Source organism: Astyanax mexicanus, chromosome 16 (genome assembly GCF_023375975.1).
Source record: "Astyanax mexicanus isolate ESR-SI-001 chromosome 16, AstMex3_surface, whole genome shotgun sequence".
Taxonomy (NCBI): domain Eukaryota; kingdom Metazoa; phylum Chordata; class Actinopteri; order Characiformes; family Acestrorhamphidae; genus Astyanax; species Astyanax mexicanus.
This window is the reverse complement of record NC_064423.1, coordinates 21,293-48,126: the sequence shown is the minus strand read 5'-3', so window position 1 is coordinate 48,126 and position 26,834 is coordinate 21,293. Positions and strand designations below refer to the sequence as shown.

Here is a 26,834-nt window from a genome sequence, read left to right as displayed (position 1 = left end):
TACCTGCTGAGAGCTAGCAGGGGTTTAACTCCCCCCCTGTGTGTTAGCATGTGCTAATCTGTTTGCTCATTTAATGAGTGCATTGTTTTGGAAGGCCTGGTGGGAGGGCTGGCCAAAAAAGGTCTGAGAAGGGCTTAGCTAATGGCATTTCGTCCGTTAAGCCCATTTGAGCCTCACTGATACTAAACCTGTCTGCAGGAAGCTGCCAGAAGCAGGCCAGGCCTTCACACACCTCCACGTAAACATCCTGCAGGTGTTTAACCTGTGCTGGAATTCTCCACTCTAATACTCCTGTACAGGAACAGGTACACTATCTGTCCAAATGTCCAACAAATACATTCAGCAACTTTGTGTTGCATCCATTGCTGGTAGCTTGTCTAGTCTCTTAATTAGAGAAGTATTGCCAATACAATAGGACAATATAAGCAGATATAGCAGATAAGCATTAACCTACTGGTAGCATGCCTAATGCCAGGTGTGGCCTAGGAACTCCATATAAAACCAATTGCACATGTTTGGTTTTGTAGACTAGTTTGGACTGAACTGCATTTTTATTTTGTGTAGAACAATTAAATATACACTTTTTCATCTTAGTTTAAGCTTAAGAGGCGCACACTTTAATTTTAAGGATTATGATGCATGAAGTAGTTGGAGTGCAGTTGGAGTTTTACGATAAATAAATATTAGGGGATTATTTTAGCTATTTATAGCGCACTGGATCGCGCAGCTGATTTTAGGGCGTCTGTGTGTCTTTGGTATCATGAGGGCACATTTCAAAACTCACAAAAGGTATGAACTAATTTTCTTAATTAATCATGGGTGTGTTTTGGGCCAAATGTAAAATAAACCAATCAGTGTGTCAGTTGGCATTTCCTTTAAGAAGCAGGTGAGCTCTGACTTTGGTGTGTTGGTGTCTTAACAGCGCAGCACTTTGTGGGTCTCAGCAGAGGATACTGACCTGCTCCTTCACACTGTGAAGATACGTCAACAGCTCATTTCAGTAAAACAGTAATGTTATTTTATTCCTAATTCTGTTTATTGTTGAGTTGGGTTTGTGCTCCTACCTAAACCCACCTCACTTCCAGCCACCACGACCATCAGTGTAGATTTATTACTGAAGACGGTATTTTAACGGTGAGGGCACAAGTCGTGAAAATAGACTGTTGACGAGGTGTGAGACAGTGTACACTGTAATGCAGCTAAATTTAATAATGATAATATAATTATATTGTTAAGATAATGCTGTGAATTTGCTTGTTTTATAATAATTTAAACATTTAAATTCACACAGTCATTAAAATGAATGTATCAGTCAACATTTGAGAAGTCATTTGACTTAAAGATTAAGCTAAATATTAGGTTCAAATTTCCTGTTAGCCACACACACACACACACACATACTCATTACTAACAGTAATGACTAAACATTAGCATTATTCAGGATTATTCTGCATTTGAATTGCTCTCGGCTGGCTCCTTTAGCCACTGCACAGTGGACCACTATAGGATGTATAATGCATTTATTTGACAGCGACACTCAGCTCAGCGGCAGGATGCGACTCAGAGAGAGGGGCGCAACGGGGAGGTGCGCCGGCCACTGTCGGCCCCAGCTGACACAAATACGAAAACCACACAAAAGCCAGCAGTCGCGTCTAATTACGTCCCTTTCATATCCCACCTCCTGTGCCGCTGGGACTGCCCAAGAATTAAGCTCACATTATCAGACGGTCAGTTTCTGACAGTTGCTTCTGACCGGAGCGCTAATTAAGCTAATCCAGGCCCGCGGATCAGCTGGGATCTGCTCGGCTGCTCAGTATCCACCTCCACTGTCCCTCACACACATCCTGCCGAGCCCCGGTCCCTCCTGTCCCAGGCTGAGCAACGCACCCTCCGCTGGGACAACAATGAAGAGCAGATTGTGCTGTCAGGCTCCATTAGCAGCCATCATTAGCATCACACTTAGCATCAGCCGGCTAAGCCCTGGGCCTTGTTTTGCAGCACATGTTTTACAGTGTGACATTTGAGCTACAGTTAAGGATTTACACTGTATTTATTACATGCTTTTAATATCCCCTCCTAAGTAAAAATCTCTGCATGACTCAGTGTGTGAGATAAACACAGTCAGGGTGGGGTGAGTGTGAAATTGTACTTCTTTTTAAATAAACAGATTTCTGTGGTGGTGAAAGGAACCAGACCCTGTGACTATGACATAATTATAGATATTAGAGACATGATTTCTTATCAAGTTAATGTCTGGATACATTTCTAAAAAAAAAAAAAAATCCAGTGATAAGAATGCTAAGATTACATTTAAAAACATTAATGGAGTTTGATTAATAACATTAAGAATGAAATTCTGTTAACATCATTATTCATAAAAATTATTTTATGAATGCTCCTGGAAAATTTCCAGGAAATCCAGGATGTAATTCTAAAAAATATGTGCAGATAATTGTAATGTAGACGATGTAATTATGATATAAATTAATATCCAGTATTTCATTCTGACAACACTATAATCAACAATAAAATAAAAATAAAAAAATCATATAAAAATGTAAATACAATCTGAGGGCAGATAACTCAACAAAATATGATAAAAGAGTGAGTAAAAGAGTAAAGAGTGAATTTGAGTAATTCCAGTATAATATGAATTATGTAGCACTTGTTTTTTTCTCTAAGACACTCCTGAATATGGGTTATTGCTGTTAATGTAATGTGATTATAGAATTCTCTTGATCTTCAGTCTGTTATGAAGACATGCATATTCATTGATTGCTGACTGTGTTGATGTGTAATCACTCTGCCTTTATACAACTAAATCCAGCTGTTTTGACATTTAAATCTTTGGCTCTAGACCAGCATCCAACTGAAGGCTCTGAAAAGCTCCTCGGTCCTCCGTCACCATGTGATCGAAGTCAAGCTACAATGACTCGACATGTGTGTGTGACGGCGGCCTACACGCGGCCGTTTCCCCTCCACAGGCGGCCGGCGCAGGACAATGAAAAGCCATTAGGATTTCACTCAGCGCTAATTAGCCGTCCTCTCTCCCCTGGCCTCTCCGGCGCTCTCCTCGGTGGCCCCGTTCCAGCTGGGCCGGAGGGGTCGAAGGCCTTTTGTCTTTATCTGCATGTGGGATGCGGATTGGTCTTCCCTTTCTTGCCTTAACCAATAATGGCAAAAGAGCAGCTTTTCAGAGGAGACTTTAAGTTAAAAAGCCAGCAGGACGAGAATTCATCCACAGCATGGAGAGGTCTGCCTCCACTGTGTGTCCATTTTAAAGGAAACAACTGACCTTCTCTCCCACTGCAGGAGCTCCACTCCACAATGAAATATAGATCCACTAAAGTCTTCAGAATGTGTGATTGATTTCAATAAAATCTAATAACAAAGAACTTCTTAAAGCCACCCATCAAATCTGCACTAATCTTAATCTGCTTATTTCTGGGTTTCTTAGCAGTAGCATTAGAGCTATAAGTCTAGCACAGTGATTAGCACTGTACTAACTGCATGCCTAATCATTAGACATTTGACCCAAAACTAATTTAACAGTTAAGACGTGAATAAGGTCATTTACACAGGATTAGGGGAGAAACTTCTCACCTGAGTTTTTAGTTAAGGTTAGGTTAGGATCGATTCATTTTCACCCTTGGTGTGATTCATTTGGGCAGGTGTGAATACAGCAACTGAACTCAGATGTGAAACAAAAGAACCATCTGAAAGGAGGTGATCTCAGCCCAGTTTGTGAGCTGATTTGTCCTCGATCCGACCCAACTATCAGCTGTATGGCTCTGTATAAAGTATAATGGTGTTATGCCCAGAAAATTACTACAGCTTTTAACAAATGCCATTTCTGCCTTTTAACCTCAATAGGCAAAGATAATTTTTTCACATGGTTTGTTGTGATGAGATTCGGTGCACTCTATGTGAGAACAAACCAAGCCAAGTCCAAGTTCACAAACTGATTCAAACCAACTGTAGGTGTGAATTATTCGCAGACGCATTTACACCACACCTGCTAGATGCCCAAGACACTGGTTTACTACAGTTCTAGGGGTATGAAATAGAACATTTGGGGGTTAAAAAGGTAACCAGCTCGGGTCATGCTGCCACACCATCAGCTGCCAGAGCCCGAGAGACAGAGCCTCTTGGTGAGTAGATAATATTCAACCCCCAAATCACCCCTTTGTGATGCTTGCAGGAATAGGTATCTGTAGCCAATAGGTAACAGAGCCTCTGAAAAGAGGCAAAGTCTGACTGAGGCAGGCTCTTGTCCTGACCTTCCAGGTTTCAGATACATTTCAAGTGATATGGGGAGTCCTAGTGAGTGGGTGGGGTAATTGGTTCAGCTAAACTGGGGACAAAACAGGGACAGATACAGCATGCTGTGGGGAACAATAGTGCATTTGTGCAAATGTGCCTTTATTTTGCCATTATCAGCATTCTATTTATAAACAAATAGATTTAGATAGTTGCTATATTTGCGTCACACTCATGGATGTTCATTTCATCACTACTTTAAGGAAATGGTAAGTTCCTCTACAGTAAACCTAAATATATTCATCTCAAACACTGAGCAATGCAGAGAGCTCCAAATCATGGGAAGATTTCCCCTCTAAAGAACATTTCATAGATGTTCTGACTTTGTCTAAATGCATGAACATAATTCCCACTTCAGTTTGGCAAATTAACACACTTTTAATTTCCTATCATGCATTTAGCTAATTTGGCATTTGGTTTAAACCAAAAAATGGTCAGCCTAGAATTGTTCATGGTGACCTCATTCATTAATCCCTAATACATTTAAATGTTATGCTACTTTTTTTTTAAATGGCTTGATATGTTAACAATATTTTACAGCTATATCACAGGTAGGCATTGAGACCATGCAAGAAATATGAAATGAAATCAGTATGATTAATTGCTGAATATGCAGCAGGTGTCTTCAATTCCTTAAAAATAAAACAGTGTGAAGGTTGTTGTGTCACTTTCTTAAGGGGGTGATTCTTAAAATTTTTCAAATTGAGTTTAAACAGGAGAATTTTAAAGTCTTACAGTAGCGCATTACAATAATCTAGCCTTGAGGTAATGAAGGCATGTACTAATTTTTCTGTGTCATGCAGGAATAGGGCATTTCTTAGCTTGGCAATATTATGTAGAGTAGAAAAGCTTTTTCTAGTAACATTAGATATGTGTTTATCGGATGCTAGATCTGAATCTATAATAACTGCTGAACCAGGTGTGATGGAGAAGTCAGCCAGATTTAGCATTGAGTCTGATGATTTACTTCTAGCAGCTTTGGGGCCTAATAGGAGAACTTCTGTTTTATCACTATTTAATAGGAGGAAGTTGTGCGACATCCATGATTTTACATCTTTTACACAATCCTCGATTTTATTAATTCTCACTCTGTCATCAGGTTTGGCTGATATAACGAGCTGCATGTCATCTGCATAACAATGAAAATTTACATCATGTTCTCTAATGACAGTGGGAGTCAGCAGCTTGACTTATTTTTACTTTTCCAAATTTTTGTCATGTAACACCTTTACTGCATCCCCTTCACGGGCTTCCCGTAGACTCACATCATATTCAGAACCCTGACACTGGTCTTCAAACCCAAGACTTGACCAGCCCCCTTACACTTGATGGCAGAGGTGAAAGCCAGATCCATACTAAGAGCTGTTCCAGCTTCCAGTAACTCTAGGCTTGACTCTTCATCCTTCATCCACAGAAGCAGACATACAGACTCTTCACCTGCACCAAGGTGATGGAACGAATTATCACAAGATGTTCAAACACCAACTAAAGGCCCATTTAACCCCAGATTTCCTAAATAAGCACTTATGTCATGGGTATCTATACTATATATGTTGGATGAATGTTTTGACTCTAGTCTTTACAAATTATCAAAGAATGTGTTCAAAGTAAACAGAGAAGCACTTTTGTAAAATCTGTTAAATACCGTAAATAAAAATGTGATGAATGTAAGAGCAATTCTCAATCTCTGTCTCTCAGACAGCAGTAAATCTGCTAAATGACCATCTTAGAACACTTCAAAAACATCAGGCAGGTGTTCTTGATGTGCAGTGGTCAGTACCTACCCTAAAACTCTCCAAGAATAAACCACTGGTGAATCAGCCACACGGTCATGGTCATCTCCAAAATCACAGATCGTCTGGGATCTTACTGTATAAAGATCTTAAAAAAAAGAAAGAAAACAGCAATGCTTTGTTTCGCTGGAATGCCATTGGTGGAGTTCTCAGAGCTATAAGATGTAGATCATACATCTGCTGATGTTTAGATATGAGGAGCCAGTATTTATGCAACTAAACTGTACTTCAGTTAAATTTTCTAGCGAAACATACATTTTGACAAATGAAAACTCTGATGATGTGTTAAGATTATACTTTAAAAGTTTACTTTAGTTAGTTTGGTGTTTTTAAAATAACATTGACAGCTGATCCTTGCTGCAATGGGATAGCTTTTTTTACCAGTTTATATACACATCTCAAAATAAATGTGATGTTAAATCTATTGTAAGGAACACTAGAACCAGGAGACACGTGCTGAATAAAATCAGGTGGTTTATTTAAAAAGTGTATAATACACAATACAAACAAGGCAGCAGAAACAAAGGACATACCAAAATCGTAGTAAGGGCCAGGCAGTAGGTCAGCAACAGAGTAACAAAACTACAACAGTAGAACAAGGCTAAGAGAGTGGTCTAAAGAAGGCGGAGGTCGATAACAAAAAGGCAGAAGTACGAGGGCTAGGCTAAGAGAGGAGTAAGTAAACAGAAACAGGTCATAAACAGAAAAAAAGGATAGCAAGGAAAACACGTTGTAACAGAGCTGGAAAACCAGGTAATACTCGGCATTATGGGAAGGGAACAATGAGCCTTAAATACATAGAGATACCTGGGAGTATTAAGGCAATCAACCAATCAGTAGTCAGAAGAGGCAGAGCGCGACAGCGTTCTTTGTAGTGCAGCAGCGTCACTAGGAGTCTTTAGGAGTAACAGGGAGTAGAGCAGGCAGACTGACAGCGTCTATATTTTAGTCACACATTTAATCTGTTTTTAATGTTCAGTTGGACAGCTCACACAAATTGTATTGTCATGTCTGGTGCTGAAAGCGCTCCTGTGTCTCCCACACTCAGCTCGGCCTGTGATTCCCAAGCCTTCAACTACAATACCCAGAACGCACCACACCATGGCGAGAATAACATGACTAAAAATAACATTGCAAACATAACATGACTACTATACACAGTATAAATTTAGTGCAAATTTATATAATTTTAATTACAAAAACGTAGTAATTGTCTGCAAATTAGTGGTTTTAAATTAACATAACTTAACTACAGACCTAATTTAGCATAATATAAGTACACTTTTTTTATGCTGTGCCCCACAATTATACAGCCGAATAAATTAGCGTACAGTGTAAGCTGTAACTGCAGGGTAGTTTAAGGTGGAACAGCATAATTCCATTAGCAAGAGCTAACAGCTCTAACCTCACACTGCTTCCCTTCACAATAATATTTCAAGAAAAGACACAAACGCACAGGAAACACAACTTACATAAAATAATGATAACATTACCCCTCCTCTCTCAAGCTTGGTGGGAAGGCCAGTTTGTTGAGCACGCTCTTTCTACTAAGTTTGTTATTATTCAGTAAGAGAAACTGCATCTTCCACAATAGCATACAATTAATTTTCTTAATGGCAGAAAATTTAATATTCTGAATAAAAATATACTAAAATAGCTCATCCTGTGATCATGTCAGAACATGTTTTTTGACTCCTTTCTATATTGATCTTTTTTTTAGACTAGACTAGAGGAGGTTGGGTAAGAAAATTCCCCTCAAAGACCAATATATATTGTATATGTTTGAGGACCCTTTATTTAACCACAAGGAGAGATTTATAGTAAATTTAATTATAATTTTAGGTAAATGTATATACCTAGGATATAATGGATTTATGAGGTTTATACATTATTTAGAATTATACAATTATATACACTTACTGACTAATTTTCGACAAATTAAAAATAAAAAATTGTCACATCTATCAATATTTTAAAGCTTTTCAATTTCTGTTTGTTGTTTGTATTTTTGTTTTGATGTGTTTGTAATGTTAGTTGTATATGCTGTGAATTTGGCCTATCATTGTTTCTAATTAATTGATTTCTGTTGGTTTCTGTTGTTACTAAATGTAAGAAAAGTAAATACTACTTATTGTCTTAATAAAGTTCTTTTTGTGCTCAGTTTAGGTCTGTTTATGTTTATTCTGGCCCATGGGTAAGTGCACACATAAAGCCCATCTATTTATTAAAGCCAGCTCTGAGGTTGAATTACGTAGATGAATAATATTTTGTCTTTGTAATTATTTTAGCTAACTAGGGTATTTAGTTTCTAGGCATTTTCATGTTCAATGTTGGGGAGCCTACATAAAACCCATCAGATGTGGAAACATAAATCATTCCTTTATTATTCACACATGGGATATTTTAAGTCACAGCTCAGAACAAAAGAATAGAAAAATAAATAGACAAGCAGTATAAAAAAGAAAAGAACGTCATAGCTTTTATTGGCATGGAAACCAATTACTAATACTCATGTACATAAGAATAGTTAATTATGGGATGTGCATGTATGAGTAAGTGGTGAATTTCAATAGTAATTGGGAGAGAAATGTCTGTCGAGACTCATAAGCCTAATATGTGTAATATTTACTCTGCGTTTAAATAAAAAGTTTTTGGTCCTAAATGATCGAATTATCTGCTAAAACTATTAAAATGTTCATCATTATAACAGTAGTGTTAACGCATGCGCAGAATGCCACTGGTTTGTTTAAACCCGCGGCTCTGCAGACAGACCCTTCTCCCGCTAGGTTTGACTGGTTGAGGATTGAGGAGGCACTGCCCCCTTGTGGTAGAGAGGCAGAATTACGCGTTTCCCGAACAGACAGCGTTTACAGAGCGCTGAAGATACAGAACCAGTCAAAAGTTAATTTTTATCTTTATTTCTTTATTTATTGCATTTTCTACACTGTAGAATAATATTAAATACATAAAAACAATAAAGGGACACAAATTGAATTACATAACAAAAAAATCCAGTTCAAGCCCATCTGGTCCCCCAGAAAAAAACATACCTTTATTCTGGTAGGCTAGCTCTTCACCAGCTTGGAATGTTTCCTCTGTTTTTTAGATAGTAAACCGTAAAAAAGTGTTATTCCTCCACATTAATCCCCTGGTTTAAACCTGATTAACTGAGATGGTGATTTGAGGTGATTTAATTGGGATGAGCTGGAGCTTCACAGCATGAAGGAAAAGCAGCAACTATTGTTCAGCACCTCCAGAAACTCCTTCCTGAGAAAACTATTCCAGGTGACTCTCCCTCATGAAGACCCTGAGATTAAAATCTCACCTAGAGTCTGCAGATCTGAACTCAAAGATAAATTAGATACTTTGAAGAATCTAGAGTATAAAACATTTCCTGGTTTCTTTAACACTTTTTGTTTACTAAATCTTTCTGCGTGTGTTCTTGTGTCGCTTTAATAAAGTCTTCAATGTAAGATTAACAATGTAAAAATCATAAAAAGGAAGAAAGCATGAAAAAACGTGTGTCAACGTTTGGGAAACGTTATAGGAAAATAAACATACATGAACACAGATGGCAGGTGTTCTGTCGAGTTATCCTACCCATCGATTCATGCTTCCAAAAGACACTGCGCATGAGCTAACCTACACTTTTTAATTATTTCTTCTTTATATATATAAATATGTTTTGGTTTTTTTGTGCATTAAACAACATGGACTTACTCTCATTGCAAAATGTAATTGGAAAGTATTAATACTAATAATAAATACAATAATTATTATTTAATAGAAAGACATAAGCAGTTTCTAATGACCTCTCATTGCCATGATACACTTTACCATGATACAGTGATTTATGCTATCCTAATATACTGGAAACTTGCTCTAATAGTGCTTCTTTTGTATTTTTACAGGTAAATATACAATATGGTAGCACGGTTTCACAAGGTAGCACAACTCGACTGACCAGGCCTACATTTCTTCAGTAATTCGATTTTTGTGTGACAGCTGTTATCAATATACTGGGATCGGCTGACTGCGCAAGCGCACTGTTCGCACAGGAGTAACCAGAGCTGGTTTACGGAGAGCCCACCCACTCACTGCCTATACTTTCCTGATTTACAGCAGAAATCACTAGAGGGAGCCCGAGAGAGAGTCCAAATTAAATGGCGATGAATAGAGATAAACGGCTAAAAGCTCCAGTTAAAAGTAGCTGCTGCTTTTAATTGGATAAACTGCTTTTCCGAGATATTCCTTTTATTTTAGAAAGTATGTTGAAGTATTTCGCTAAAAGAGCAAAGGAAACGAATCTGTATATTTCTATTTTTCTACAGTAAACAGGGGATATACAGGAAAAGCACTGCATTACTGCTACTGTGAGCTGACTGAGTTTTTGAGCTGATGCTCAAATTACAGAGTTTCAAGTCAAGTCAAGTGGTTTTATTTTCAATACTGCATATGAACAGGATTACAGGATACAGCGGATTGGAATTACGTTACTCTCCTTTCCAAAGTTACAACAAGGTCAGAAAAATAAAAGTATAAATATAAAAGAATGAGAGACATGTGCAATAAAACAAGATCACAGATATAAATATACGTAAGACGGGAGACACAAGACAATAATGCAATATAAGGGTGAAGTGTACCAGTTAGGTATGATGGGGGGTTAAAAAGGGAATGACAGTACCAGTATAAAAAGAACCTGTATAAACATTAGTACCAATATAAAGGTATAAAAGCTAAAGGCTGTTGTGTAGTGAATGAGTGCATACAGTTCTTTTAATGTCACAGCTGTAGAGGGGAAGTAAAGTGAGTATGATAATGCAAGTATAAGCAGTAGTGCAGGGATGGGGTGTATGAGTGCATATAAGTTGTAGAAAAGTTCCAGTACTGTGTTGATTTGGTGGATGGAGCTGTCCCTCAGTCTGCTTTTATATAATGGTTTAGAAGCTCTAAAATTAGATCTGCAGCGCTGAAACCTGTGATACTAATCTGTGCGGAAAAATAAGATCAATTTCTGGTATAAAAATGATCAAACATTTATAAACCTTGATTTTGCTGCATATGACTCCGTTCATCCCGGACTCTCTCGGGCGCGCCCCCTGCTGGCCTGCTGAGCGCAGAGCGCGCTGCTGAGTGGAGTTTCTCCTCTGCGGAGTTTCTGTGGAGCAGCGCTGGAAGCAGGAACTGGAAGCAGAGCAGCAGGTTAGAGATTTTCAGCTCCAACCTGAGATTATTATTAATGCTGCAGAGCGGCCGGGGCAGAGCGGCGCTCCTCCTCCTCCTCACCGTGTTTATCGCGCTGCTCGCGGCCTTCCTACACTACACAGACCCGGACCCGCACCCGGACACACAGCCGGACCGCAGGTACAGCCGGGGGGGGGGGTCGGTGTGACCCGGGCTAAATATCCTGATAATTTATAATAATATAATAAATTATTAAATACTGAATACTTAATAGCTTAAACAAATATTCACCGTTTTACTCAGTAACATCTGCTATCACTGGCCACTTTATTAGAAACACCTACCCTGTGCTTCCACCCACTGGCCATTTTATTAGAAACACCTACTCTGTGATTACACTCACTGGACACTTTAATTGATACACCTACCCTGTGCTTCCACCCACTGGCCACTTTATTAGAAACACCTACCCTGTGCTTCCACCCACTGGCCACTTTATTAGAAACACCTACCCTGTGCTTCCACCCACTGGCCATTTTATTAGAAACACCTACCCTGTGCTTCCACCCACTGGCCACTTTATTAGAAACACCTACCCTGTGCTTCCACCCACTGGCCACTTTATTAGAAACACCTACCCTGTGCTTCCACCCACTGGCCACTTTATTAGAAACACCTACCCTGTGCTTTCACCCACTGGCCACTTTATTAGAAACACCTACCCTGTGCTTCCACCCACTGGCCATTTTATTAGAAACACCTACCCTGTGCTTCCACCCACTGGCCACTTTATTAGAAACACCTACCCTGTGCTTCCACCCACTGGCCACTTTATTAGAAACACCTACCCTGTGCTTCCACCCACTGGCCATTTTATTAGAAACACCTACCCTGTGCTTCCACCCACTGGCCACTTTATTAGAAACACCTACCCTGTGCTTCCACCCACTGGCCACTTTATTAGAAACACCTACCCTGTGCTTCCACCCACTGGCCACTTTATTAGAAACACCTACCCTGTGCTTTCACCCACTGGCCACTTTATTAGAAACACCTACCCTGTGCTTCCACCCACTGGCCATTTTATTAGAAACACCTACCCTGTGCTTCCACCCACTGGCCACTTTATTAGAAACACCTACCCTGTGCTTCCACCCACTGGCCACTTTATTAGAAACACCTACCCTGTGCTTCCACCCACTGGCCATTTTATTAGAAACACCTACCCTGTGCTTCCACCCACTGGCCACTTTATTAGAAACACCTACCCTGTGCTTCCACCCACTGGCCACTTTATTAGAAACACCTACCCTGTGCTTCCACCCACTGGCCACTTTATTAGAAACACCTACCCTGTGCTTTCACCCACTGGCCATTTTATTAGAAACACCTACCCTGTGCTTCCACCCACTGGCCACTTTATTAGAAACACCTACCCTGTGCTTCCACCCACTGGCCACTTTATTAGAAACACCTACCCTGTGCTTTCACCTACTGGCCACTTTATTAGAAACACCTACCCTGTGCTTTCACCCACTGGCCATTTTATTAGAAACACATACCCTGTGCTTCCACCCACTGGCCACTTTATTAGAAACACCTACCCTGCGCTTCCACCCACTGGCCATTTTATTAGAAACACCTACCCTGTGCTTTCACCTACTGGCCACTTTATTAGAAACACCTACCCTGTGCTTTCACCCACTGGCCACTTTATTAGAAACACCTACCCTGTGCTTCCACCCACTGGCCATTTTATTAGAAACACCTACCCTGTGCTTTCACCTACTGGCCATTTTATTAGAAACACCTACCCTGTGCTTTCACCTACTGGCCACTTTATTAGAAACACCTACCCTGTGCTTCCACCCACTGGCCATTTTATTAGAAACACCTACCCTGTGCTTTCACCTACTGGCCACTTTATTAGAAACACCTACCCTGTGCTTTTAATCACTAGAAATACCTGCTTTTACTATGGGATTATTAAACACCTTTTTTAAAATGTATAAAGGATGAATTTGCCAGTGATGGAGGAAACGTTCCGACAGCAGAATAAAAGCTGTTTCATTCTGGGAGCTTCGGGAGAGACGGGAAAACAGCTGTTAAAGGAAATCATGGAGAGCAAAATTTTCTCTAAAGTCACTCTGATTGGACGACGGACGTTGACCTTTCAGGACAAATCTTATGAGAACTTGGTAATTATGTTAATTACATGCTAAATATATGCATATATGCAAACAAACAGGTTTTTGCTTAACTAGTTTGTGTATTTGAAGGTCCAGGAGGTGGTTGATTTTGAGAAGCTGGAGGATCATGCTGCAGTGTTTCAGGGCCATGACGTCGGGTACTGCTGTCTTGGGACGACCAGAGCCAAAGCCGGAGCTGTGGGTATCTAATGCACTTTATACAACAGTTAGTTCCGACCTCACAATCTGATGAAGTGATCTAGCCGTGACGATATTCGTGATAACATCTCACACTAAACCTGTATCCTGGGAATGAAAATCGCTCGGTTACTGCTGTCTGACAGCCAGAACGCTAACCAGCCAGGCTAGGCTAAGCTAAGTTAATGCTGAGATAAAGCTACGCTAACCTAACCACAGTCCAGCCGGCTAGCTAAAACCAACACCACCCAAAACAGGCAGAAATGCTTTAAAAATGCGCAGCATTCACCTGAAGACGACTCCACGGAGCAGGAGAGGAGAGTATTAGCGTTATTTCACGCTCCTAACGTTACCATCTTCACTTATTTCCAATTTTGATTTCAAGCTAACTTTTGTGGTGTTAGTCTGTATGAACCATACACCGTTTTGTAGTTAAGTTTCAGTTCTGTTACAGTTGTGGTGGAACTACTTTTTGGCGGAAGGCTCAGTCCATATTAAAGCATATTCATTCTGAATTTCTTAAAGTTCTTTGATTTATTTTGTTTATTCATTTTGTAAAAAGAAACTGTTGTATAAAAGCAATAGAACACTCGAGGTCGTGTGTTATCACGAATAACATCACTTGATGATCTACTGTACTCGCCTTCGGCTCGTGCCTGCGACCGAATCACAGCCATGATGTTATTCATGATAACACACTCCCTCTCGTGTTCTTGCTTAAATAAACCTTACCACAGTCTGCTTAAACTAATACCACACAAAAAAATATATGTTTGCATGATTTTATTGAACACAACATGTTAACATTCACAGTGAGGAGGAAAAGTATGTGAACCTTCGCATTTAATAACTGGTAAATCCTCCTTTAGCAGCAAAAACCTCAACCAATGGTTTTCTGTAGCTGCAGATCAGACCTGCAGAACGGTCAGGAGGAATTCTGGATCATTCCTCTTCACTAAACTGTTTCAGTTCAGCTATAATATTATGGGATATCTGGTAGGGGTGTGCCATATCATATCGTACGCGATTATATAGTCAAAATTTATCAATATCGTGAATGATGTTATACCCTAAAATATCGTGCCATATTACCCACCCATTTGATATCTACTAAAGACTGAATATAGCTGTCGAGTATCATTTATTTTACTTAAATCCTGGATATATGGAAATATATTTGAATTATTTTTTCCGTTGATGACGGCAATCCGTCCAGGCCCTAAGGCAGCAAAGCAGCCGCAAATCATGATGCCCCCTCCACCATGTTTCACAGTTGGGATGAGGTTTTGATGATGGTGTGCTGTGCCTTTTTTCACCACACATTGCATTGTGTTTTCCTTCCAAACCACTCAATTATGATTCCATCTATCCACAGTATATTTTGCCTGTAGTGCTGTGGAACAACCAGGTGCAGCAATGTGTTTTTTGGACGTAGGACTTATGAGAGCAGTTTTGTGCGAGGCATGATTTACATCAAGCAATGCTTCTTAAAACTCAAAACTGGTGTGTGTTTTATGGGGCAGGACAGCTTTAACCAACACATCCAATCTCATCACATCCTGCCTCCAATTAGCTCTTAGAAAAGTCATTAGTCTAGGGGGTCACATATGTTTTTTCCCCCCTCACTGTGAATGTTAACATGTTGTGTATTATAAAACCATGCAAACATATTGTTTGTGTGTTGTTAGTTTAAGCAGACTGTGTTTGCTTTTTGTTGTGACTTAGATGAAGATCAGAACACATTAATGACCAATTTATGCAGAAACCAAGTATAATCCCAAAGGGTTCACATACTTTTTCTTGCAACTCTATGTGTATGTCTCGAAAAAAGATTTCGCAATAAACTGGTTACAACAACATTAAAAAACTAACTGTAAATGTGTGCAGATGAATTACGCTTTTTCATACATTTACAAACAGTTTGGCATTAATGGTATTTCACATTTGCTAAAGTTAAAGTTTTGTTTAACGGGGTTTGATGTTCTTAGCAGGAATGGGCTGTAGAATTGTATAAAGTTAAGACTGTTTCGTGAAATGTGTTGCAGGAAGGGTTCGTCCGTGTAGATCACGACTACGTACTGAAGTCTGCGGAGCTCGCCAAAGCTGGAGGCTGCACACACTTCCACCTGGAGTCATCCAAAGGAGCTGACAAATCCAGCAGCTTCCTGTACCTGAAAACCAAGGTTTCACATACACACACATGCACACACTCACTGAACTCAGGCAAGCTTTTAGACATTCAATAAATGACTAAAACATATTTGAGCACCCTGTTTTGATATTCAGATTCAGGTGACACACCCATAGATAACAAAAATCAAAAATCAAGCAAAAATCAAGCACACAGCCATGCAGTTTCAATAGGCACACACCGGGAGGGTTATATCAGCGGTGATCAGAGATGTTTTTTTGTTCACAGGATTTTCCTTTGCTAAAGCTGTATGGGCTGGTTTTGGAGCGCTTCCATCTCATCAGAAATGAGCCACAAAGCAAAAGACCACTCAGACTTAAAGAGCAGCACTGCTAATGCTAGTAAAGACCTTGATGGCTGATGGTGTTTTGATCTGGTGTTTTGCAGGGCCAGGTTGAAGCAGATATAGCTGAGCTGGGTTTTGAAAGATTCTCTGTCTACAGACCAGCGTAAGTCTCTGTGGTTCACAAGCAATAAAACTATTCAAGTTTTATGATAATTGTTTATAATAATAATAATAATAATAATAATACTTTATTTTTATATTGCGCTTTTTTAAAAAACCCGAAGACTCTTACAATCATCATTAGCAGAAACATAGATAGAAACATTATACAACAAGCAACAGCAAATACAGTAACCTAACAATAGTATGACAACTAGACAGCAGAGATCAGTGGTAGAGCACATTAAACAGAGGGAGGGCTGTAGGGGAGAGAAAAGAGGTGGGTCTTGAGATTAGATTTAAACGTGGAAAGAGAGGAAGATTGTTTAACCGCAGATGGGAGAGAGTTTCATAGTCTGGAAGTCTGGAAAAAGCCCGATCACCAAAGCCACAAAGTTTAGAGGATGGGACTGTAGGGAAGAATGAGGTTTGACAGATTGTTTAAAGCCTTTTAGGTTAGTAAGAGAATCTTGAATTGAATCCTGAATTGAACAGGAAGACAGTGAAGGTGCTGGAGAACAGGTGTAATGTGGTCATGGGTGCGAGTGTGAGTGAGTTTTGTAACATCTGGAGTTTATGGATAGAGGAAGAACTGATGCCAGCGAGCAGGGAGTTACAATAGTCTAGTCTGCTGGAGATGAAAATCACAAATGAGGATTTCAGCAGCAGACTGAGAGAGGGATCGTCAAACTTTAGCTATTCTGCGCAGATTAAAGAATGCAGTTTTTACCACAGAGCTGATGTGGGTTGTAAAAAGAAAGGGGAATCAAGGAGAAGGCCCAAATTTCGGACCTGGGTAGAGGGAGGAATTACTGTACCACAGAAGTTGAGAGAGAGTAAGAGTTTAATTGAGGACTGACTTAGTGCCGATCAGGATGAGCCCGGTCTTATTACTGTTTATTTTTATAAACAGTATTTATCTTTGCCAACAATGATAATAACACAGATTATATCAAATTGCTTTAATTATCTAAAACCTGTAATGTGTATAATGTGTTTTTATTTCAAAATTGGGAATTTTGTTATAATTTGATTTTGATCCTAATTATTGTACATTTGCAACGTCATAATAACATTATTTTAATTCTGTAGATTACACTGTTTCAGGCATTTCTTTACATCTGTCAGTGAATCCTTGTGCATGTTGTATTTAGTGTTAAATACTGTTCCTTTGTATATTTTTAGGGTGCTTCTGGTGGACAGGCAGGAGAGCAGGCCTACTGAATGGCTCGCCCGCAAGTTTATGGGGGTGTTTCCCTCCATGTCTATCCCCATCACCACCGTGGCTCGAGCTATGGTGGTGAACACGCTGACTAATGGAGAAGAAAAAACAGAGATCCTTGAAAATAAAGCCATTTCTGACCTTGGTAAACTTGGAGAGAAACAATAAGATGTTTACATTAGGCCTGTCCCCTCTCATCATCATCATCATCATCATCATTATTTACAGTCGCTAGCCTGTGAAGTGCATTTACTGAGACATTTCACAAAAAACAACCTTACAACCTGGTAGTGCAGCACCATTCGATAGGCCATAACATTAACACCACTATTGTTTCAAAACTCATTGTTCATTCTCTCGGCCCTTTTTGTCTGTGTCTGGTTCTCTGCATGCTTTATAATTAGCATCATTTCCTTATCATTATCCACCCTGTTCTTCAATGATGAGAACCCCACAGGATAAACCACCACCATGGCTGTGGTGTGTTAGTGTGCAGCGATGCTGCTAGATTATTATTTTTTTTTTAATCAGTCATAACATTCCACCTCCTTGTTGTTGTTTTTACAGTCTTTTACTGTCTCATGTAATGAATTGGAATTTTACCAATTTTACCACAATTTCACCATCATCAGCATTCTGTATAAAACAGAAGACACATATAGGTTCACTGGTGGCTTTGAATTGTAAATAAATATTTTTGTTCCAATTTGATTTTAATTTTCCAGAGAAGAAATTTCTTTGCAAAAAAAACACAATTTCACACCAAACTTCCACCCTAAATATAGTATTTATATTTCCTAATAGTTAAATACAGGCTACAAAGCAGAGTAGGTTTATACATTTAATCAAACAAATTCATATTCATATCATTTTGTTGAGTGGTTTTGACAGGCCTAATTTACTTGCATCCCAAATTTTGTCATTTGCTAAATCATATAAGGAGATTGTAATGGTGCTGGTGTTATTATATTTTTTTTAATAGAAATATCCAGATAAGCTCTGAATTGTGAAATTGTCCTCATTGTAAGCGTTCATGAATGTGCAGTGGTTATGTAATATGTATAATATTGAAACAATGTTTAACACATTAAAAAGGAAATGTTAAATATTATATTATGCACTGCCTTAAACCAATATAAGAGGGAACTTTCATATTTCTGTATATCTCTGCAGAGACCTTTAATGTTTATATTTATGCACGAGATTGTTGACTTAAACACGTCTGCTGTTTGTTGTGCTTAATAAATCAGGGGAATAATTAATAAATGTTTGAAACCTTGACAGAGTTGTACTGTTTTGTATGCACATTTAAATTCCATAAACTTATAAGCACACAGTTATATGGCAGCTGGGTGGAGTTTAACCTATGATCTCTCTTCTGATTGGTGAATTTGACCTGACAGCACCTGTCCATTGGGAGCAGCTGTAATTAGAGCTAATGAAGTTAATGAAGGTTGTATTCTCAGAGGTTATAGATACTGGTCAAACAGCCGCCCAGGTTTCACCAGCTTGTGGAGTACGTTTCTTTATTGAATTTCCATTGTGTTCTGGATGAAAAGAGGATGATCTTGCTGGGAAATCGCTTGAGGTAAGAGTTGAATAAAGGGCAGATAAGGGTAATGTTTAGTGGATAAGTTTAGGTGATAATGATGTGTCGCTGGTTTTTCAGGGTGTGTTTGCTGTGTTCAGTTTTGGTGCTTGCTGTGAAGTGTTGTGGAGGAACTAAAGGTAATGCTTATAAATATATGCACACACTGCCTGTCAAAAGTCACGGAACACCTTGCCTTCTTTTTTAACAAAATGATTCAGTGTACCTTGTGATAAGTAGAGCATTTAGCCTAAATGCTAGTCTTACACTTATCTCTGTCAAACTACATTTAGTATTAGTACTGATTAATCTGTTTTGGCCTAATGGTGTTTTAACACTTGAATTGATTGAGTTCTTGCTTTATAAAAGGAAAAACTGGGTGTTTAGTCTCATGTTGGCACCGTTACCGTTACATTCAGAAGTCTTGCATCCTGCCATCACTTTCTATTTAAAAAAAGTGCCTAAAGAGGTTCTTTCTCCAGTTTGTCCTCGATAGATGGTCTGGTTTTAAAGCTTCCAGTGGAGGTTCCTGTGGTGTGATAGTTATTTGTCATTAGACTTGCAAACAGTTCTCACACACAAATTATAACTTTGCTTTCAGTCATTCTTTTTTATTGATTCCTTTTAGATGACTGTCAAGTCTCTCCAGAAGACAAACCTCCACTGGGGATCAGAGACGTCAGTCCAGTTCCTCAGAGTGAAGCCTTCTTCCAAAAAGGGAGTTACCTAAAACCTAAGCTGATTGATTTTGCTAGTATTTATCACACACACAAAGCCAGGTGGTCCAGCAGCCTGATTGGTTCTGCAGAAACAAGGAATACTGTGTACAAAGAAGCAATGAACCAGATTAACCAGCCCAGTACTGCTAATTTCAACATTACTAAAGCAGAGGTTTTTGGTGTCAAACAAGACAGAAAAACGTTAACCTTACCGTTTGAAGGTTTTGCTATGACCCCTGGTCAGTTTTCTCCCTCAGAGGTTGGCCAAATAAGCAAAGTCAGTGTCTCTCCACTGCAGGCAGAACTGAGCACTCCTCCACTGCTGCAGAGTGAGCCTAGCATGCTAAGTAATGCTAACATTCTGCTCCAGCACACAGTAATGGACAGCAGGAGTCCTAAAAATTACAAATTACAACAAAATAATCATGTTTATTCACAGATAGAGCCCTCTCCACACACATACACAACTGAAGATTATTCAAAAGAAGCTCAAATTGACTTCCAAGGCTTTGCCAGAGCCCAGGAGGACACTGGTGTTTCTGGTGCAGCGAACGTAGGATATGCTCATTCAACCTTACGGTTTCTAAAGCCCCAAACCAAACCAGTGACTCAGGATTCCAGGAGCACTGATGATCTCAGTAAATCTGAACCCTCTGCCAGCACTAGTGAGACTACTGAGGACATTAAACCTGCAGCGAGCCATTTCAGATCACAGCAAGCATGGGAAGCTTCAGCTCATCGTCAGCAGTCTGGAAAGATACAGCATGGCAGTGGGCCTCTGCCACTCCCAAAGTACAGTGGAATGTCCCATACCACTACCCATCCTGGCAAATGGAAGAAACCTGGTTTGAGTATGAATGTACAGCTCAACACGCTCAGCTCTAACCAAGCCACGAGAAGTTTAAACCACAGTGCCACAGGAAAGTTTAAACCTTTTCAAATTAAGGGGCCATGAGAAGACCCTTTCCCCGGTAAATGTTTCTCCCTTTACTACAAATGTTTTCAGTCAGTAAAGTGTGATTATTTTGCTTTACACTGAATCTATTGTGCTAATGTAGATAAATAATAATGAATGAGTATACAATTAGCATGTCAATCATTACTCTCTCTCCTCAAACTGGGTGGGGGTATTCAGTAATCCCTTACAGACTTGCTTGTGTTTTTGACACTGTATAACAGGGACTCAAATACAGTAATTTCTGGCCTATCAAGTGCAGCTGAATGTAAGCCACACCCACTTATTTTAAAAATATCGTACATATACCGAGCAACCACTTGGCTGGTTTAAAAAATCCAGTATCCTACCAGGAAAGATTAAAGTTGTAATATTAAAAGGGAAAGATAGATTATTACGAAGCTTGGAGGGAAAGGAGCATTTACGCTCATGATCTGTTACAGGGCTGCTGTGATTACCATCAGTTAGTAACATTTATAACCTGCTGCTTATTGATTAGTTATTGTTAGATACTACAGTGTCCAGAATTTGCTGTGGAGGCGTTACTACCAGTAGCCTATATTGTGCTATATTGTGATCAAAGGAATATAAATATGAAATATGAATAAAGGAAATAAATCTTTTAATAAAAGCACAACAGGTAACAGTGGAACACTTCTGCCAAGTACCATGCACTCTGCCAAACGCTAAAATCTAGATCCTGTATTATCTAACCGTAACACTAGAGCAGGGGTATTTAATTAGAATTCAGTTTGGTCCAATTAGAGAAAATTTCGTCAGGCCAAGGTCCGGACCGTCGCCAATTTTAACTTTTATTATACTTCAGTGTTTTATTCTGTTTACTGAAGAAGCATAGTAGTTCTGTCAGTGTTTAATCAACAACCAAAACACAAAACAAATTACAAATACTATTCAGTATATTTCAATACAATATGATACAATATTTACATTATCATACAATACATGGAAACACCCTCAATAATTTAACTGACCGAGTCTATTAATGTGAATCTGTACGTCAGCTTTCTTTTAAAATGCTATATTTATTCTATTTGAATTTATTTATATTAGATTTAGGACTGCCTGTCATGATAATTACATGAATGACAGATTGTACAATATATGGAGAAATGTTTGCTGAAATTGCCCAGAATATCAGCTTTGTTTAAAAACAGAAGTTTTATTTGATATAATATTACTGTTAGTATGTTTTATAAATGTAGTATTTTAATTCTGGTGCGCACCATTTGAATTAGCCTTTCTCTCTTTATTCTCCGATTGCTGCTTCTTACTGTGTACTCCACCTGTGTGGCTCCGCCCTCCCGCATCTGTACAGATCTGATTGGCTGAGGAGAGCATTAGGGTGATCTTACAGCACACGTGATTGGTCTGTGAGTTTACTGCACTCAAAGCACGTACACCATAAAGACAAGAAAAGTTAAAATTAAATAAACACTGTCAGACTTAAATCCTTCTCAGTAGTTTTTGGTTCGTACATTATTGGTCCACCTACTAGTGACCCCTGCACTAAAGCATTAATAAGCAACAGATTATAAATGTAAATAACTGATTATAGCCACTACTGTCCTGTAACAGATTATGAGCGGAAAATGCTTCTTTGCCTTCGAGCTTCTGAAACTGGCAGCCCACATAACTAATCTACTTTCCCTTTTAATATTACAATTTTATTCTCATAATATTGCAATTTTATACTTAAAGTGAACTATTTTTATTTTTAGAGTGCACTGGCATACTCTGTGTCACTTTTCAGCCAAGCATTCCACTCAGCTCGACGTACCACTTTAAATATGCGATTCATGATAAGGTCGAATAGCTGCTTTGTCCTGATGAGCCCTGGATATATCTACACATTTTCTTTTCTGAAAACAGTTTATTTGATACTCGTTAGCCGTAAAAAAAAAAAAAAAAACATTTACTAGCCGTTATATAAGCTGTAATTTTCAACACGTAAAAAAGTAGCAGCTAATAGCCCGGAAATTACGGTATGTTAGTGTAGCTGAAACTGTAGCAGCATTCAGAAGCCTGAACAATGTTCTTTACAATGTTCATATTATTAACACTCAGTGTCAGAAAACAGAGTCTAATAGAGATTTCTGAACACTCTGGTGTTCTAGTGGAGCAGATAACAGAAAAACTGCAGGCATTTCATTTGGTTTGATTGTTTCTTAGGGCCTAGTGATGAATCTGATTGGACAAAAATCCAACATGGTAGCCATTAATATTTTCTCAGCTCTTCAAAAATTCGTGGTGTTAAAGAGGTGCCTGCATGTCTCATTAGTGTGTCTTATTTTGTCTCAAGGTTTCCTCTATTTCCTCTACTTTCAAGTTTTAAAGGTCTATACTGATTGGCAGTTGATGAAGTGAGTGAAACTGAGGAACACTCATTGCCAGGGCTGCATACCAATCATCTCAAATTTTAACAGGATTGGTCTGAGGATACTTTACGTCTTTGTTTTTTGTCTAGTTGGTCCATTCAGTGGTTTTTGATTTAATAGTAAAGCAAACGATGCTCGATCCCATTCAAATCTGATGACTGGTGATTTTGGCCACTGAATTAGCCTTAAACTCCTGGGTTACCTTCGCAGTATGTTTGGGTCATTGTCAATCTGTACTGTGACATAGTATCCTATCAACCTTGCTGCATTTATTTAATTCTGAGTAAATCCCTGTGCACTTCAGTAGGTATCCTTACGCTTCTGTCTTCTCTCACATAATCAATAAACACTAGTGACCCAGAGCCACTGGAAGCCATGCACGCCCATACCACCACCATGTTTAACAGAGGATGTGGTGAGCTGTGTCGAGCCGTTCCAACCCTCTCCATACTTTCTTCTTTTTATCATTTCGTTACAGGTTAATCTTAGCTTACTCTATCCAAAGAAAGCTTTTCCAGAACTGGGCTGACTTCTTTAGATGTGTGTTGATAGTCTAATCTAGCATTTCTATTAATGATTTGCAGCTTGTGATGAACCCTCTGTATTCGCTCTCATCTTATCTTTATGATAGACTGGCATATTGATACACCTGCTTCTTGAAGTGTTTCTTCTTGGGCTTTTTTTCACCATGGCAAGGACTGCTGTTTCCTGCAGAAGTCAGGCCTTTTGAGTTCCCAAGCTTTTCCTGTGTCTGTGGGTAAAGCCAAAATAAAACGTCCACCCAAACGTTTATACATCTGCTCTTACCACATCTCTGGTAAAGTGAATACATCGGCGCTTAATATAGCCGCAAGCAGCAATTGACACTTCAGGCACGCCCGCATGGTTAAGCAAGTATTTAAAATAATCTTGAGAATAGGCAATATGGTTCTGAATGTGTGTGACTTGCCATTACAGGAATTTCCCAACTCACTCTCTATCTACACAAAAAAGCAGAACAGTAAACTATTCTGTTTCTAACAACCTATTTACATTATAAACCATTAAAGCACATACATTCAACCAACACAAAGAATAAAAGTAAACAGAATTCACATATTGTTTCTTTAAGGCTTCACACTGACTAGCCTTAGCTTAATGTTAGCATTAGCTAGCAGTTAGCATTGGCTAGCAGTGTCACCTTAATTCTTCTGGCAGTTGTTTCTCCCGGCTGTGCACGGGAACCAGTGGAACTTGTAGTTCTTTGGGCTAGAGTTAACTGCTCTAGGGTGATACCCACTTTTACTTCACCTGGTTTTCTTTCAAAGCTAGTCACAGGAGTCCAGGTTGAGTTCCCAAGCACTTCTTTCATTTATTAGCCGTTCTTAGCACTCAAAAATAACCTATCTAGCGTTCGGAGAACAGAGGGGAGAGCCGTGGATGTTAACTGGTCTAACACGAGGGGGGAAGCGAGAACCGATCTAAACAGAATACAGTGCGCTTTACATACATTCCTTAAAGGGACATGAACCCCAATCTTGTAACAGCAGTTAGCCTCGGCTAGTGGTTATTTATTTCCCTCATTTGCCTTCCAAAACATCTAAACTTAAACACAGCGGGGTAAACTCCCCCCTATCAGAGATTAGTTTAGCCAGCAAACTCTGACTCACTGAAGCTCTGGAAACCGATTCTCTTCAGCTATATTACTGACATAGAAAAGCGTATTAGCCTTAATAATGTTTGTACTGGGAATCATTCAGCTGCTGCAATAAGAGACAAACATGGCTATTTTACTTAAAAAAAGAAGAAAAAACTAAGAAATACCCTCTTTTACTACTATAGACACAGTCAATGGCGCTCTCTTTTGGATGTTACTGCTACTGCACTTCTAAATTATGTATGAGGTTCTAGTAGCTCCATATTTCATATGGGTTACATGGGCATTGTAGAGGCTACAGACCACATAAAACCACAATTTAGCATGAAATTCGCTGTTCTCCTGTTTTTTTTGGGCTATTTTGAAATGCCCTTGTAATAAGTATGTTCAACAGTTTTGACATGCCACAGTCTTTGAGAGAGTTGTGACCAAATGATTTTTAAAAGGCATTCACGTACCTGTTAGTCAAGGTGTTTGGGCCTCAAATAGTTAAAATGTCAACATTTAAAAAAAAAAAAAAATATATATATATATATATATATATATATATATATATATATATATAATAGGCCACCGAGGCCAAACAATACATTTTTGTTAAAGGCATGTAATTGCAAAGTTGGAAAGGCTTCAGCAAAGCTGGCTGCACGACATATACATTTAGATATAAATTATTTTCTGATAAAGCGCCCCCCAGAGGCCAATCCATTCAAAACTTCGCAGAATTGTAGGAGGCCCTGATATAGCTTGTACATTTTATGCTGATTCGTAAATGTTTGGCTTGTCAAAAGCTTGCTTGAATCTGATTGGCTAAAAGCAACCCCAACAAAGCACACATCAAAATTTACTTTGGTGCCCCATTAGTATATGAGGCTGCCAAGTTTTAACTTGATTGCTGAGAAACAGTTATTTAGCTTTAGCCCCGCCTCCTGTTGGCGTATGTCTACAACAGTTGACAGGGTACCTCAGTATCAAGATGTGAATGTGAATATAAAGTGGCATTCAAAGAAATATAAGCATTTAAAAGTTATAGCTGTTAGAGTAAATTTAGCTTTGCTTCAGGGTGATTAATTTGCCTATGGTGGCCATGTAACATGCCAAACCTACATTAAGCAAAAAGTAGGTTTAGCACATTATGTAAATTTGCAAAAAATCCTTAGGGGGAGCTTCATCGTACAAATTGCAAAGTTAAGTGGCCTGACCCACATAATAAGACTCAAAAAGAATTTTTAAAATATATCCTATGGTTCAAGAGTTATCACTCAAAACATAAAATACTTTTAGCGCCACCATCAGGCCAGTGAAGGTGTTCTTTGGTGGCTAAGTCATTCCACCACTTTGTGCTTGGACCTTACATATCAATTTCATTCTTGTATCATAATTTGCACAATTCTGTTTAAATATTTATTTTATCTGCTTCATTATTATTGGTGGTGAGTGTGACGACACATACTGTTAGTCTTTTTTTTGTTGTAGCAACATTATTAATGCAGTTTTAACAATTGTTTTATTGCTGGTAAGCATATTCACCTCCGTTCACTTTGTTTTTTACAGGTCTTTTATATACTGATGCCTCTTTGACTCTGCTGGAAACCTTTGGTCAATAAATGATTTTCACCCAAATAGTGGCGCTTTATTTGTTCCTTTATCTAAATTAAATAATTTTCAGGAAAATCATGAGTGAACTGTGGTGTGTCAGTTCTGCCAGTGAAATATCAGTGAATATCTCTTATTCTTTCTATAAAAATGTGGTGTGTCTATGTGGTGGTCTAGCTTGTGTAATAGGAGGATAAAGTATGTAGATAAACTGATACAGGACTACAGTCTGTAATCACAGAACTAAAAGTGTCCTGTGTGATTCATACAGATAGTAGGACAGTAAGTGTAGAAACAAGGAGAAGATTATGATATTGTGACATGACTGTGCAGATATGCAGGAATCGTAAATTAAATAATCGTTGAGATGAATTGATGTAAAGTTTCATTACATTTTGC

General features: G+C 38.8%; 2 protein-coding genes across 2 annotated transcripts; both read left to right on the top strand.

Annotated features, from left to right (window-relative positions):
- The first annotated feature begins 11,267 nt into the window (after positions 1–11,267).
- htatip2 (HIV-1 Tat interactive protein 2) lies at positions 11,268–18,826 on the top strand. Its single transcript, XM_022663933.2, has 6 exons — positions 11,268–11,480; positions 13,315–13,498; positions 13,580–13,687; positions 15,733–15,870; positions 16,266–16,327; positions 17,509–18,826. Exons 1-6 carry the CDS (start codon positions 11,356–11,358, stop codon positions 17,711–17,713), a joined length of 822 nt encoding a protein of 273 aa, XP_022519654.2. The 5' UTR covers positions 11,268–11,355; the 3' UTR covers positions 17,714–18,826.
- A 186-nt stretch (positions 18,827–19,012) lies between these two features.
- Positions 19,013–26,462, top strand: LOC103035591 (uncharacterized). Its single transcript, XM_007237256.4, has 4 exons — positions 19,013–19,133; positions 19,215–19,273; positions 19,762–20,823; positions 26,394–26,462. The coding sequence occupies exons 1-3, from the start codon at positions 19,108–19,110 to the stop codon at positions 20,805–20,807; spliced, it is 1,131 nt and encodes a 376-aa protein (XP_007237318.3). The 5' UTR covers positions 19,013–19,107; the 3' UTR covers positions 20,808–20,823; positions 26,394–26,462.
- The last annotated feature ends 372 nt before the right edge of the window (positions 26,463–26,834 follow it).

Excerpts from the sequence above, each read along its gene's own strand:
- LOC103035591 (XM_007237256.4), top strand. The coding sequence starts at position 19,108 with ATGATCTTGCTGGGAAATCGCTTGAG. Across the intron at positions 19,134-19,214 it reads TTGCTGGGAAATCGCTTGAG|GGTGTGTTTGCTGTGTTCAG; the intron begins GTAAGAGTTGAA and ends CTGGTTTTTCAG. Across the intron at positions 19,274-19,761 it reads GTGTTGTGGAGGAACTAAAG|ATGACTGTCAAGTCTCTCCA; the intron begins GTAATGCTTATA and ends GATTCCTTTTAG.
- htatip2 (XM_022663933.2), top strand. The coding sequence starts at position 11,356 with ATGCTGCAGAGCGGCCGGGGCAGAGCGGCGCTCCTCCTCCTCCTCACC. Across the intron at positions 15,871-16,265 it reads TCCTGTACCTGAAAACCAAG|GGCCAGGTTGAAGCAGATAT; the intron begins GTTTCACATACA and ends GGTGTTTTGCAG. Across the intron at positions 16,328-17,508 it reads TTCTCTGTCTACAGACCAGC|GGTGCTTCTGGTGGACAGGC; the intron begins GTAAGTCTCTGT and ends GTATATTTTTAG.